This window comes from Cetorhinus maximus, chromosome 17 (genome assembly GCF_964194155.1).
Source record: "Cetorhinus maximus chromosome 17, sCetMax3.hap1.1, whole genome shotgun sequence".
Lineage (NCBI taxonomy): Eukaryota > Metazoa > Chordata > Chondrichthyes > Lamniformes > Cetorhinidae > Cetorhinus > Cetorhinus maximus.
In genome coordinates, this window is record NC_135895.1 from 7,777,961 (window position 1) to 7,792,858 (window position 14,898).

Here is a 14,898-nt window from a genome sequence, read left to right on the forward strand (position 1 = left end):
TAGTAAGGGCACCTCTCATTCTTCTAAACTCCAATGCATACAGGCCCAACCTACTCAACCTCTCCTCATAAGAAAATCCCTCCATCCCCAGGATCAACCTAATGAACCTTCTCTGGACTGCCTCCAATGCCAATATATCTTTCCTTAGATAGGGGGACCAAAACTGTTCACAGCATTCTAGGTGTGGTCTAACTAGTGCCTTGTATAGGTTTAGCAAGACGTCCCTATTTTTATATCCCATTCCCTTTGAAATAAAGGCCAACATTCCATTTGCCTTCCCTATTATCTGCTGAACTTGTATGTTAGCTTTTTGGGATTCATGCACGAGGACCCTCACATCTCTCTGTGCTGCAGCTTTCTGCAGTCTTTCTCCATTTAAATAATATTCAGCTCCTCTATTCTTCCTGCCAAATTGCATAACCTCACATCTCCCCTCTAATCCTTCTACCAATCACTTTAAATCTATGTCCCCTAGTCACTGAACTCTCTGCTAAAGTAAATAGGCCTTTCCTATCCACTCTATCCAGACCCCTCACAATTTTGTACATCTCAATCAAATCTCCCCTCAGCCTCCTCTGTTCCAAGGAGAACAACCCCAGCCCATCCAGACTTTCCTTATGGCTTCAATTTTCCAGCCCAGTCCCATTTAGGACTGAGATGAGGAGGAATTTTTTCACTCAAAGAGTTGTGAATCTTCGGAATTCTCTACCCCAGAGGGCTGTGGATGCTCAGTTGTTGAGTATATTCAAAGCTGAAATCAATAGATATTTGGACACAAAGGGAATCATGGGATATGGGGGAAAGGGCGGGAAAGTTCTGTTGATGTAGAAGGGTGAGCCATGATCTTATTGAATGGCGGAACAGGCTCTAGGGGCCGTGTGACCTACAGCTGCTCCTATTCCTAATATTGTCTGCTTTTTAATTCAGTTGCGCTGTAGGTTTGTAGAGGTGTTGACGCTCTGGTCCCACAGCAGCCAGCTGACCTCCAGTATCGTGTGCAAGTGGTCATTCTGAGTGTGAGCCTGTGAGAAAGAGAGAGGACTCAGACAAGAGGACTCAGGGAGAAGAATGGGCATAATAGCCCAGTCTAATCCTCTTCTCAGCCAATGTTAACACATGTGCTGGTAGCCAGCAGAGGTCGCTGACTAGCAATCAGGAGCCGAGACCCTGGCTGATTTTCCCCTCCTGCCCAAGTTGTGCTCTCACTGAGAACATCCATCTCAGAACAGGCCATAGGCTTCCTTGTTTAATTGAGTAGCACTATCGGTCAACTGAAAACTTTAATTAGTGGTAATGAAATAGCGAAGATGAGAAAAAACATCTGGGAACAATTTGGATTTGATTCACCTCCATAAAAACCCAAAGCCTTTGAAATGGATCCTTTTATCTGACATGACAATGGCCTGGCGAAAATACCTAAGAGCAAAGTACTTTTTTTTTTGACTGAAAAGCTCTATTCATGAACTCAAACCGACTAGTGAGATGAAAGATTTGGTATCAAGGGACTTACATCTTAAAGGCACCTTTTCAGTAAAAGCTACTCTCATTCTTTTAGCGCTAGTTAAACAGTAATAGAAAGGCTGTTTCTTTTCATTGTTCATTTATGAATGTGTCTAAACTTTTCATCTTGAGTCAATGGATACTGGAAAGCATTTCTGTTCCTAAGGATGGTGTGTTTGAAATCTTACTACTTAAAATGTCAGCAGGGAAGGTAACCCTTCAGGAAAGTGGCATCACAAATAGGCCTTGGTCACTCCCGATCCACTGCAGGAACGTTTCGTTTTGGAAGAAGATATTTTTTTTTAAGAACGTTAAGAGAGACCGGAGAAGCTGGAATTGTCCCTCGCACAGCACATTAAGGTTAAGGAGAGTTAATTATGAGGGGTTTTGACAGAGTAAATAGGGAGAAACAGCTTCCGCTGGCAAGAGGTTTGGTGACCAGAGGACTCAGATTTAAGATATTTGGCAAAGGAACCACAAGGGTGATGAGAAGATTTTCTTTTCCAGTCAGTGGGTTGTTATGAGCGGGAATCCATTGCCTGGAAGGGCATCGCAAACAAATTCAAAAGGGCGTTGGATAAATACTTGAAAGCAAAACATTTTCCAGGGCTATGGAGAAATGGCAGGGGATTGGGACGAATTGGGTAGTCCTTTCAAAGAGCCAGTAGAGGCACGACGGGCCGAATGGTTCCATTCTGTGCTGTACCGTGTCCTTCTACGATGCTGCCATTAAATTAAAAGGGGTGTGGTGGCTCACTAAGCCTCACCAGGAATACCTCACCAATGGATGGATGTGCAGGTGGAATGAAGGCCCCAAGCTCGAACCAGCACCCCCACCCCAAATAACAAGGTTGCAAAACCTAAATAAAAAATCTCATGCAGCCCCCAATGTAAGCCGATGCTGGGGCAGTTTTTTTTTTGCTTCTTAGATTGACTGTAGAACCCTTCTCGTCTGAGTGCCGCAATCACCAAGATTTTTACCTACCTGTGGAGTGGTGGGTGGTGGGGGGTGTTGAGTGTGTAGGGGATGGTGGGGGGTGGTGCGGGGGGTGGTTGGGGAACCTGGTGGCTGCTCAGGTTGTCGGATCTTCTGCTGAACCTTCTGACCACCAGGCGTGCCCCACAAGCTCAGCTACTTATAGATGCCCCCACCCGCCCCCGCACCACCCTCCCCCCCCACCCCCACCCCCAGCAGACCCCACGGACTTCACTGAGGTCAGCATCCAAGTCAAGCGATAGGCCAACGGGTACCGCGTTGGCACTTTGGCTGGGATGTGCCCCTCTCCCCCCCCCCTCCCACCCCCATCCAACCTGGATGTTCTAAACCCTAACCATCAGCTGACTCTGGGTGACGCTGCTGGCATTTGGCAGGTACGTTGGGAAAATGCTTGACACAAAGTAACTCGGCAGAAGCGAAGACTGAAGGAGGTCGTTTTCTGGATGTGGAATTTTGCTGGTTTGACTTTTATCCCTCGATTCGTTGCAAAATCACACCACCTTGTGGTAGCTTTGCCTATAATACAGCACTGAACACAGCAGAGGGCATCCACATGTATCCAGATCGGAGTCGAGGCTTTTCCTTCATCTTCCTACCTGATTATTGTGGTTGGTTGGAAGCGGGGGTGGGGTGGGCGGGTGGGGTGATTCGTGTCGGCTGAGGGTGGATCCTTTATGTCGGATCCCCGCCCACTTTATCGAGAGCGGAATTTCCCCCATTCATATCCCGTGGAAAAGACGGCCTGGTAATACTGCAACAACAACTTGTGTTTACGTAGCACCTTTAGAGTAATAAAATGCCCCCGGGCGCTTTACAGAAGTATTAAAAAGCAAAACTGGACACTGAGCCATGTAAGGCGATATCAGGGAAGATGCCCAAAAAAGCCTGGTCAAAGAGATAAGGATTTTAAGGATTGTCTTAACAGAGGAGAGAGAGACCATAAGACACAGGAGCAGAAATTAGGCCATTCGGCCCATCGAGTCTGCTCTGCCATTCAATCATTGCTGATAAGTTTCTCAACCTCATTCTCCGGCCTTCTCCCCGTAACCTTTGAGAGAGAGAGAGGTAAAGAGGTGTAGGGAGGGAATTTCAGAGCTTCAGGCCTCAGCAGCTGAAGGATGCTCAAGCGGCCAGAATTAGATGAGCGCATGCAGATATCTTGGAAGTTTGTAGGCCCGAGGAGATTACAGATGTGGTGAGAATGAGAATTTTAAAATCGAGGCGTTGCATAACCGGAAGCCATGAAGGTCAGCAAGCACAGCAGGGGTAGAGGAACGGGATTTGTCGCAGGTAATGACACATGCAGCAGAGCTTTGGATGGCCTCAAGTTTACCAAGGTACAATATTGGAGACCAGCTGTGAAGGGCATTGGAATAGCTAAGCCTAGTGGTAACAAAGGTGTGAATCAAGGTTTCAGCAGCAGATGAGCTGAGACAGGGGTGAAGGCAGGCATTGTACAGGGGGGTGGGTGTGGGGGAATAGGCACTGCTAGTGATGGAGTGGATATGTGATTGGAAACTCATCTCAGAGTCACATCAGACACCAAGGTGATGAACAGTCTGGTTTAATCTCAGAAAGTTGCTAGGGAGAAGCGTGCAGTCGGTAGCTAGGGGATGGAGTTTGGAGCAGGGACCAAAGACATTGGCTTAAGTCTTGCCATGTCCAAATGCAGCAAGACCTCGACAATATCCAGACTTGGGCTCACAAGTGGCAAGTAACATTCGCGCCACACAAGTGCCAGGCAATGATCATCACCAACCACAGAGAATGTAACCATCGCCCCTTGACATTCAATGGCATTACCATCGCTGAATCCCCCACGATCAAACTCCTGGGGGTTACCATTGACCAGAAGCTGAACTGGACTAGCCACATAAATACTGTGGCTACAAGAGCAGGTCGGAGGCTAGGGAACCTGCAATGAGTAACTCACCACCTGACTCCCCGAAGCCTGTTCACAACCTAAAAGGCACAAGTCAGGTGTGTGATGGAATACTCTCCCCTTGCCTGGATATGTGCAGCTCCAACAACACTCAAGAAGCTTGATACCATTAAGAACAAAGTAGCCCACTTGATTAGTACTCGATCCATAAACATTCACTCCCTTCACCTCCAACGCCCAGTAGCAGCAGTGTGTACCATCTACAACATGCACTGCAGGAATTCACCAATCCTCTTTAGACAGCACCTTCCAAACCCATGACCACTACCATCTAGAAGGACAAGGGCAGCAGATAGATGGGAACACCATCACCTGGAAGTTCCCTTCCAAGCCACTCACCATCCTGACTTGGAAATGTATTGCCGTTCCTTCACTGTCGCTGGGTCAAAATCCTGGAACTCCCTCCCTAACAGCACTGTGGGTGTACCTACACCACATGGACTGCAGCGGTTCAAGAAGGCGGCTCACCACCACCTTCTTCAGGGCAATTAGGGATGGGCAATAAATGCTGGCCCAGCCAGTGATGCCCAAATGAATAAAATGAATTTAAAAAATGAGGCATTCATGATGTCCCATTCTACAGCTTTCTCACATTGTGCTTAGCTAAAACAAAATTATATTAATGCTGGAAATGTGAAATAAAAACAGAAAATGCTGGAAATGGTCAAGCAGGTCAAAAAAAACAGTGACACCACAGGAAAGCCGTCAGTTGATTGTCTCGCAAGTGTTACTGCTGTGTTTCCCTTCCTCCAAGGTTAGAGAGTTAGTCCAAGCAGCTGGGAGATTAAAAGCACTGGGCCGTAGCCTCCGAGCTCCCCAGCATCGGGTTTGAGGGGTACCCCAAAGATAGTTTGGGGAATTCCTCTCAGAAGTTCCCAGGTAAGGGTTTGCATGGCAATTGCCCAGAAGGTCGAACTTCCTCTGGGCAATTGCCCTGCTCTGGGAACCATCCAAAAATGTGATTCAAATCGCAAATTTAGGATGATTCTGCCAGGGTTACACCAATAGTTACTCAGAAAAAATTAGAAGAAGTAAAACCTCTTCTAACTCCTGGTTAACTATTGTAAAGACCCAGACTGAACCCATGGGATTCCCCCCACGCCGCCGACCACCGCTAACCTCCAACCCCCATCACCCCTCCCCCCCAACGTCTGACCCACCCACCCCCGACCTCTGACCCCCATACCGACCTCCGACCTCCCACCCCCCCATCCTCCGACCTCTGACCCCCCCACTCAACCCATCACCTGAACAGCCCCCCTGCCCCCCCCCAAATCCTACCCACTTACCTTAGACACTTCTTCCTGGCCTGTCAATTTCACTTGGCCCTTTAAACTTACCTGCTTTACATCAGCTAGTGTCGTAAAAAAGGGGACGTGACCTCCCTGAATCCACTGGAGCTGCACTGCCCTGGGGCCTGCGAAGAGTCTTTCAATGCAGCTCCTCAATCAGCTCCGGCGAACAGAAGTGTCAGCGTAATATTCTAGGGCACTTGTACACATTTATTTCTTCTAATTCCTGCAGGGCATCTCTCTGCAACACTAATTGTAAGTTATGGCCCATTAAATTTTTTAAGTAAAGCATTCAGTTAGCTTCCGATATTTAAGTGACATTAACAGAAGGCAAGTGAGTCTTTTTTTTAAGTAGTAAGTTTATTAGTCGTAGTAAGGTTTACTAGTAGCAAGTTTTATTATTCAATAGATAGAGGAATGGCAGGGCAGCTTCCACCTCTCGAGTGCAGAACCTGGGCAATGTGGGAACTCCAGCACGCTTCCTGTGTTCTGGATAACCATATGTGCAGAAAGTGTCATCAGTTGCAGTGGCTTGAGCTCTGGGTTTCGGAACTGAAGCAGCAGCTGGTGTCACTGTGATGCATTGATGAGGTTGAGAACTTCATGGCTAGCACATTTATAGATGCAGTCACCACCACGGCTTAAGCGTATGCAGGACAAAAGGAAATGGGTGGCCATCAGACAGTCAAGAAGAAACAGACAGGTAGTGCAGGAGTCCCCTGCATGCATCTCACTCTCCGACCAGTATTCAGTTCTGCATGGTGGTGCAATTGATGGTTTATCTGGGGAGTGCAGCCAGAGCTTGGTCCATGGCACCACGGTTAACTCAGCTGTACAGGGGGGTACAAGGAAGACTGGAAGAGCAATAGTGATAGGTGATTCAATAGTTGGGGGAACTGACTGGCGTTTCTGTGGTGACAGACATGACCCCAGGATGGTATGTTGCCTCCCTGGTGCCAGGGATAAAGATATTACTGAACGGCTGCAGAGCACCCTAGCGGGGAGGGTGAACAGCCAGTGGATATGGTCCACATTGGTACCGACAACATAGGTAGAAAGCAGGGTGTGGTCCTGCAGTCAGAATTTACGGAGCTAGGTAGGAAATTAGCAAACAGGACCTCAAACGTAGTAATCTCCAGATTACACCCAGTACCATCCACAAGTGAGTATAGAAATGGGAGGATAAAGCAGGTGTATGGCTGGAAAGGTGCTGCAGAGGGAGGCCTTTAGATTCTTGGGAGAGGGGACCTGTACAGGAAAGATGGGTTGCACCTAAGTAAAGCCAGGACCAATTTCCTTGAGGGGCAATTTGCAAGTGCTGTTGAGAGGTTTTAAAGTAACTGGGCTGGGGTGTGGGAACTAGGAGAGAATATCAGAGAGGAATACCAAGATGCAAAGAATATTGGGAGAGACAAGTAGCACTGGAGTAGGAAATAGTAAGTTATTAGACGGGTTCGGAGTAAAGGGGGAAGCAATAAATTCTAAATCAGGGTTACTGTGCTTGTATGTGAATGCACGGAGTGTGGTAAATAAAATTGGGGAGTCACAGGCACAGATTGCCATGTGGAAATATGATATGGCGATAACAAGAGACCTGGCTCAAAAAAGGGCAGGTCTGGGTGTTAAAGATTCTTGGATACAAGGTATTCAGAAAAGATAGGAAAGGAATGAAGGGGGGGGTGGGGGGTGGGGGTGGGGGGCGGTGGGGGGTGACAACATTGATTAAGGAGAACATTGCAGTGCTGGAGAGAGTGGGAGCCCCAGAAGGGTCAAGGACAGAATCTATTTGGCTAGAGTTAAGGAACAAAAAAGATGCAATGACATTGCTCCGTGTGGTCTATAGGCCACCAAGTAGTGAGAAAGATGTAGAGCAATAAATTTGCAAGGAAATTACAGAGAACTGCAAGAATTATAGAGTAGTTATAATGGGGGAACTTAATTATCCAAATATAGACTGGGATAGTAATAGTGTAAAAGGCAGAGGAGGGCAAAATGTCCTAAAGTGTGTTCAGGAGATTTTCTATAGCAGTATGTTTCCAGTCCAATGAGAAAGGAGGCATTGCTAGACCTGGTTCTTGGGAATAAGGTGGGACAAGTGGATCAAGTGTCAGCAGGGGCACATTTAGGGAACAGTGATCATTGCATCTTCAGGTTCAGGTTGGCTATGGAAAAGGACGCAGAATAATCCAGAATAAGAACAATTAACTCGGGGAAAGCCAACCTCAATGGGATAAGAATTGATCTGACCCAGATAAATTGGAATCAAAGGTTGGCAGGCCAAAGTTTACCTGAACAATGCGGCGCCTTTAAAGAAGAGATAGTTCAGGCACAGTCAGGTTATATACCCATGACAGGGAAATATAGGGCAAACAAATCCAGAGCTCCATGGATGTCAAAGGATATAGGGATTAAGAGGAAATAGTGTGTTTATGAGAGATGTCATCTAGACTATAGAACCAAGAACCAGGCTGAATATAGAAGGCTCAGAGTGGAATTGAAAAAGCAAATACCAGAAACTGAGAGAGAGTATGAAAAGAAACAGGCAGCTAACATAAAAGGGAATCCAAAGGTCTTCTCTTGACATATAAATCTTTAAAGGGTGGTAAAAGGTAGAGTGGAGGGCCTGGCTCTGTGCCCTGTCAATTTGTAGATGTTATTTTAAAAATTAATAAAACAACCAACAGCCCTTCAGCACTCACCCCTTACACCACCTCCACACACTACCCATGCCCCATACATGCCAACCTATGCCACCTTATGCCCCCATCCACTCCCATGGCACCTCATAACCCCCATGCCAACCCATGACCTCCCACTCAACCTAATGGCCCTTCATAGCCTTATTTCAACTTGATGCCAACTCATGCTAACCCATGTTCCCCACCCACCAGTCTTTGCCCTCAACCCTTCCATGCCAACTGACCAATGATCTACCATGCACAAACCTCGGGTCATGTTGATAGAAAATAAAATTGTCTATTATGACATCACTTTAAAAAACACACTTATTGATAAAAATAAACATTCAATACATTAAAATTCCTTCAACTAATCTCTTATGAAAATAAACATTTCACTTAAGTACTTAATCCCTTCTAAAAAAAAATTTCTCTAACCACTTGGAGCTGTCAATCAAACAGCCCACTTAACAGACACTCCACTGTGATAATGGTAGGTTGTGAAGTCAGTCATGCAGCACAAATCCTACCATGGTAACCCTCAGGCTTATGTCAACAGACAGAGTTTGTTAATCTTTTGAAACTCCACATTTTTTAAAATTTAAAGCCCAGAAGAGTTAAATCCCTTGACAACTTTGACAGTTCCAATGCATTTTGACAGTTCTTTAATAGCTTTAACAGTTCTTTGACAGCTTGATGGTTCTTTAACATTTTGACAGTTCCAATGAGTTTATGCACTTTTTATGCACAATCATGTCTACTTTTAACAATCCCAAAGGGCACGTGACCTCTTTCAAAGGGTGCCTTACCTCTCCCAAAGGGCACCTGACCTGTCCCAAAGGTGCCCTTGGGTATCCAAAGGGGTACCTCTCTGTTGGCATGGAAATTCAGGCCAGACATTTGAAGGGTTTAAAATTAATAAGAAGGAAGGATTGGATAGGCTTTCTTGTACTTAAAGCTGATAAAGCACCTGAACAAATGAGATACATGCAAGGATACTGAGGGAAGTGGGAGTGGAAATTAAGGAGGCACTAGCCTTCTTTAGACTCAGGGGTGATGCCAGAGGGCTGGAGAATTGCAAATGTTACACTCTTGTTCAAAAAAGGGGGTAAAGATAAGCCCAGCTACCACAGGCCAGTCAGTTTGACCTCGGCGGTGGGGAAGCTTCCAGAGACGATCATTTGGGACTAAATTAATAGTTGCTTGGGTAAATGCGGGCTAATTAAAGAAAGCCAGCACAGACTTGTTAAGGACAAACCATGTTTAACCAACTTGTTTACATTTTTATGAGGTAACAGGGAGGGTTGATCAGGGGAATGCTGTTGATGTGGCTTACATGGACTTCCAAAAGGCATTTGATAAAGTACCACACAACAGACTTGTGGGAAAAGTTATAGCTCATAGAAGAAAAGGAACAATAGCAACATGGATATGAAATTGGCTGAGTGACAGTAAACTAGTTAATGGATGTTTTTTTGGATGGCAGAAGGTTTGTAGTGAAGTTCCCCAGGGGTCAATGTTAGAACCCCTGCTCTTCCCAGTATATATTAATGACCTTGGTGTACAGGGCACAATTTTAAAATTTGTGGACAATACAAAATTTAGAAGTGTTGTGAACTGTGAGGAGGATAGTGTAGACCTTCAAAAGGACATAGACAAGTTGGTGGAACAGGTGGACAGGTGGTGGATAAAACTTAATATGAAGAAGTGTGTAGTGATTAATTTTGTTAGGAAGAATGCAAAGAAACAATATAAAATAAAGGGTACAACTCTAAAGAGGGTGCAGGAGCAGAGGGACCTGAGTGGATATGTGAATAAATCATAGAAGGTGGCAGGACAGTTTGAGAGAGCGCTTAATAAAGCATACAGTATCTTGGGCTTTATCAATATGGTCAAAGATTATGTGATCAAGGAGGTTCTGTTGAACTTCCAATGGGCAATTTCCCTGCGACCAAAACCCTCCAAAAATGTCTTTGGACATTTGGACAGTTCCGACTCACTTTCCTGGATAGTTGCCCAGAAAATGTTAGATAGGAAAAGACCATATCTAGCTCCAGGGTAACCATACAACTGCACCCTGACTCCCCACTGACAGCCCCCCTACTTCACTGCCCTCTGTCCCTCCGACTCACACTGACCTTCTGACTCCCTTGACCCTCCGACCTCCCTGACCCTCCAACCATCCCGACCCTCCGAATCCCTTTCCTGACCAGCCCCCCAGACCCTCCAACCTCCCCTGCCACCCTACCCACCCTTCCACCCTACTCAGCTGGCAAGCTGGCATCCTACCCACCCAATCCCCCTGCCACCCTACTACCCGCCACCCTGGCCCCACCACCCTGCCATCCTAATTGCCCTTCCAACCTACCCAGCTGACACCCTGCCACCCTACCACTTACCCACTTACCTCACTCACACTCATCACGAACGCACTGAAAAGCAATTTAAATGTCCCAGAGCTTTTCACTGTGCTAGCGAATGAAGACTTACTAAAATAGGGCAGCTAGTGCCATAAAAGAGGGTATGGCTTGGCATCCCCCGACAAACCTGCCCTACGAAGAAAGACTCCGAGAACAGGTACGCTTTGCCTGAGCCCCGGTTCGGAAGTCCGGGCCATAAGTCCAGACCTCCGGTGCTGTGTAAAACTAATAGGAGAGAATGGCAATCTAATGATGATTGCCACACCGGGGAAGATTTGGCCCAACTTTTCAGGTCTTTGACCTTTCATTGGACTCGGGATTCCTCACGCCCATAAACTGTGACAACAATAACTTGCCTCGATAATGCACCTTTGATGTAATAAAACGTCACAAGGAGCTTCCAGTGTTGCTCAACACTGGTGAAAAGGCAGGAGTAAAATTCAAATCAAGCAAATGGTGATATTTTTAATGGTGTTGTAGAATTCTGAATTCTCTGCTCACTTTGGAAAGCTATTGTTTTCATTGTAGCTCCTGTCAACTGTTACTGTCTGCCATTTGCTGTGGACTCGCCTTCCCCACTTCCGACAGAAACAAAGTTGGGATTCGCAAACAAGTGAATTCAAATCCCACCACGGTCATTTCAGCATTCAAACCCTGGTTTTTAAATCTGGAATTAAAATACGCAGCACCAATAAAAAGTGACCATGATGTTGTCGGATTGACATAAAAGTCCAAATGACTCGCTAATGTTCTCTGGGGAGGGAGACCTGTTCTTTACCCGACTCCAGTTCCATTGCCAACATGGTTAACTCTTAGCTGCCAGCTCAAGTCGCCTGGCAAGCAAGTATCGGACACTTAAGGATGGACAATAAGTGCCAGATCTGCCAATGATGTCCGTAGCCTAAGTATTATTTTTTTTCTTTTGAATATAGGATAGGCCAGGGAAACTTTTCCTGGCTCTGAGAGATGAATGTCCCTCTGATATGAGAGACCTTCTCTTGACACTCAGATTATGGCCTCTACAACAATCCTGTGAACATCTTCTCTTTTCCCTTCATTAGCTTGCTGTCATCTATGGACCTTTATCTGAACACATCAACACACATAGCTCCCATTCATACCATCTCATCAAGACCACTTCTGGGCTTTGCTCAGAAGAATGCATGTACAGCAACCCCAATTTGGTGACTAACCATCCGGATTTTAAGGGACCGTCCCGCATTTGAGGCATCTGTCCCAAGTCTGCTGCTGGGACTGCTCTCTTCTACGGGTGGGCCGCTCTCACAGGTTCATCAGCACTCCCCTGGTCGTATGACCCACCCCATGCCAAAGTGGCCCTTAATTTTCCCCCAAGCGTTGGTCACCCTGACCCCAATGCAGCCGCGTTGTTCATCAATGCCCAGAGACAGCCTTTTAAAAAATTTTTACAGCTACAACTTTGAGAACTGCCTGAAAATAAGAGCAAATAGTATATGCTAATAAGCAGGAGTGAAGGATGGCTAAGTTTTGGCAGCTTTTCCAGTCAGTATAACACTGAGAAAAGAGTGGACGATCTAGAAAATGCCTCATGTTGAGGTATTGCCAAGTTGAAGGCGAGCTAAATAACTTTTGGCCTCCTGGAACAGTGCCATCTACAGCACTGCTTGAACAATTCCATTCGCAGCTGAAAATGTGGACAGCGATTGTAGAAGTCAGGGAGCAGTGGACGTGTGTAAGTGTTGTTGACTGGCTAGTGGAGATGATACTCAAACAAAAAATGAATTGGATTGAAGGTGGATAATTCCCCTGGACCCGCTGGGCCACATGCCAGAGTGTTGTAGTTCTAGAGATGGTGGATGCATTGGTGGTTATCTTTCAAAATTCTGTAGCTTCTGGAAAGATTCCTGGAAACTGAGAAGTAGCAAAAGTAACCCCACTATTTAAGAAGGGGGAGAGAGAGAGAAAACAGAGAACTACAGACCTGTTGGTTTGATGTCAGTAGTAGGGAAAATGTTAGAATCTGTTATTAAGGATGTGATAACTAGACACTTGGAAAATGATGATGTGATTGGGCAGAGTCAACGTGGATTTATGAAAGGGAAATCATGTTTTACAAACCTGCTGGTGTTTTTGAGGATGTTACCTGTAATATAGATAAAGGAGAACCAGTGGATGTGGTGTATTTAGATTTTCGTAAGGCTTTTGATAAGGACCCACACAGGAGGTTAGTAAACAAAATTAGAGCACATAAGATTGGGGGGTAACACACTGCTATGGATTGAGAATTGGTTAACAGATAGAAAACAGAATAGGAGTGAACAGGTCATTCTCAGGATGGCAGGCTGTTGCTAATCGGGTACCTCAAGGATCAGTGCTGGGCCACAGCTGTTTACAATCTATATAAATGATTTGGATGTGGGAACCAAATGTAATGTTTCCAAATTTGCTGATGACACATAACTAGATGGGAATGTAAATAGTGAAGAGGATGCAAGGAGGCCTCAAGGGGACTTGCACAGATGAAGTGAATGGGCAAGTACATGGCAGATGGAATATAATGTGAATAAGTGTGAAGTTATCCACTTTGGTAGGTAAAACAGACTGGCAGAACATTTCTTAAATGGTGAGAGGTGTGGGTGTCCAAAGAGACCTGTGTGTCCTTGTTCATGAGTCACTAAAAGCTAGCATGCAGGTGCAGCTTGCAATTAGGAAGGCAGATGGAATGTTGGGCTTCATTGCAAGGGGACTTGAGTACAAGATTTAAAATGTCTTGCTGCAATTGTAAAAGGCCTTGGTGAGACTGCACCTGGAGTATTGTGTGCAGTTTTAGTCTCCTCCTCTCAGGAAGGATATATTCACCATAGAGGGAGTGCGATGGAGATTCACCAGGTTAATCCCTGGGATGGTGGGATTGTCTTATGAGGAGAGATTGAGGAAACTGGGCCTGTATTCTCTAGAGTTTCAAAGAATGAGAGATGATCTCATTGAAACTTACAAAATTAATACAGGTTGTGACAGTGTATATGTGGATAGGATGTTTCCCCCTGGCTGGTGAGTCTAGAACCAGGGGACACAGTCTCAGGATAAGGGACAGGCCATTTAGTACTGAATGAGGAGGAATTTCTTCACTCGGAGGTTGGTGAATGTTTGGAATTCTGTACTGCAGGAGGCTGTGGAAGCTCAATCATTGAGCATGTTCCAGACAGAAATCGATAGATTTGTGGATTCTAATGACATCAAGGGGTCTGGGGATAGTGGGGAAAAATGGGGAGAGGTAGATGATCAGCTGTCAGCGGAGCAGGCTCGATGGGCCGAATAGCCTACTCCTGCTCTTATGTCCCACCTCCCGAGCCGAGATCAGCGAACTCAGCAGCGACAAGGGATCAAAGCGAAGGAGGGCCTGATGACCTGAGTGTTTCAGTTGCAAAAGAACTTTAGTTCACTGAGGAAGCCAATCTCTTTCTCAGATAGATTACCTATTTTACTTTCCCCAATGCTTTACTCCACTAGTCACTCGTGGAGTCTTATATTTATGCTCACTAACTCTTCCGATTCTGTTCACAGATACTAGACAACTGGAAGTATCACAAACCAAAAGTGGCTTCTTACTGGCTAGTTAAACTGGACTCCACAAAGCAGCGTAAGGTAAGTGGCTATATCACTTCCAGAGGTATGGTAAGCCCTGCAATCAGACGGTATTGAAGTAGCCTTCGTTCAGACCCTAATGCAGAAAGGTGGAGCTAGATTTAAAGATTTCCATCCCTTCATTTTTTTTGTTACTGTTCATGCAATGGAACACGTTAACTTCCATCACCCAGTGTCAGGAAGAGCTCCAAGGTCAGGTACGGCGATGGTTAGATATTGAGTGAAGCTTTCCCTTTGCTCTGTCCCCACAACCTGCCTGAGTGCCAACCTCAGAAAGGTATCTACACCAGTGCACTATTTTTGACCCCACACGCTGCCCTTTCAGAGTGAAAATGTCACAAGCACACACCACAATCTGACCATCGCCGTACCTGACCTTGGAGCTCTCACTGACACTGGGCGATGGAAGTTAAAGCGTCCCATTGCAAAACACCAGGATCCCTTG

General features: G+C 45.9%; 1 protein-coding gene across 1 annotated transcript in view; it reads left to right on the forward strand.

Annotated features, from left to right (window-relative positions):
* Positions 1-14,898, forward strand: part of ttll7 (tubulin tyrosine ligase-like family, member 7) — a 272,951-nt gene that overhangs the window by 221,263 nt on the left and 36,790 nt on the right. The window contains exon 19 of the mRNA XM_078560682.1: positions 14,373-14,453. Coding sequence (XP_078416808.1) covers positions 14,373-14,453 — 81 coding nt within the window. The remainder of the gene's footprint in view (positions 1-14,372; positions 14,454-14,898) is intronic.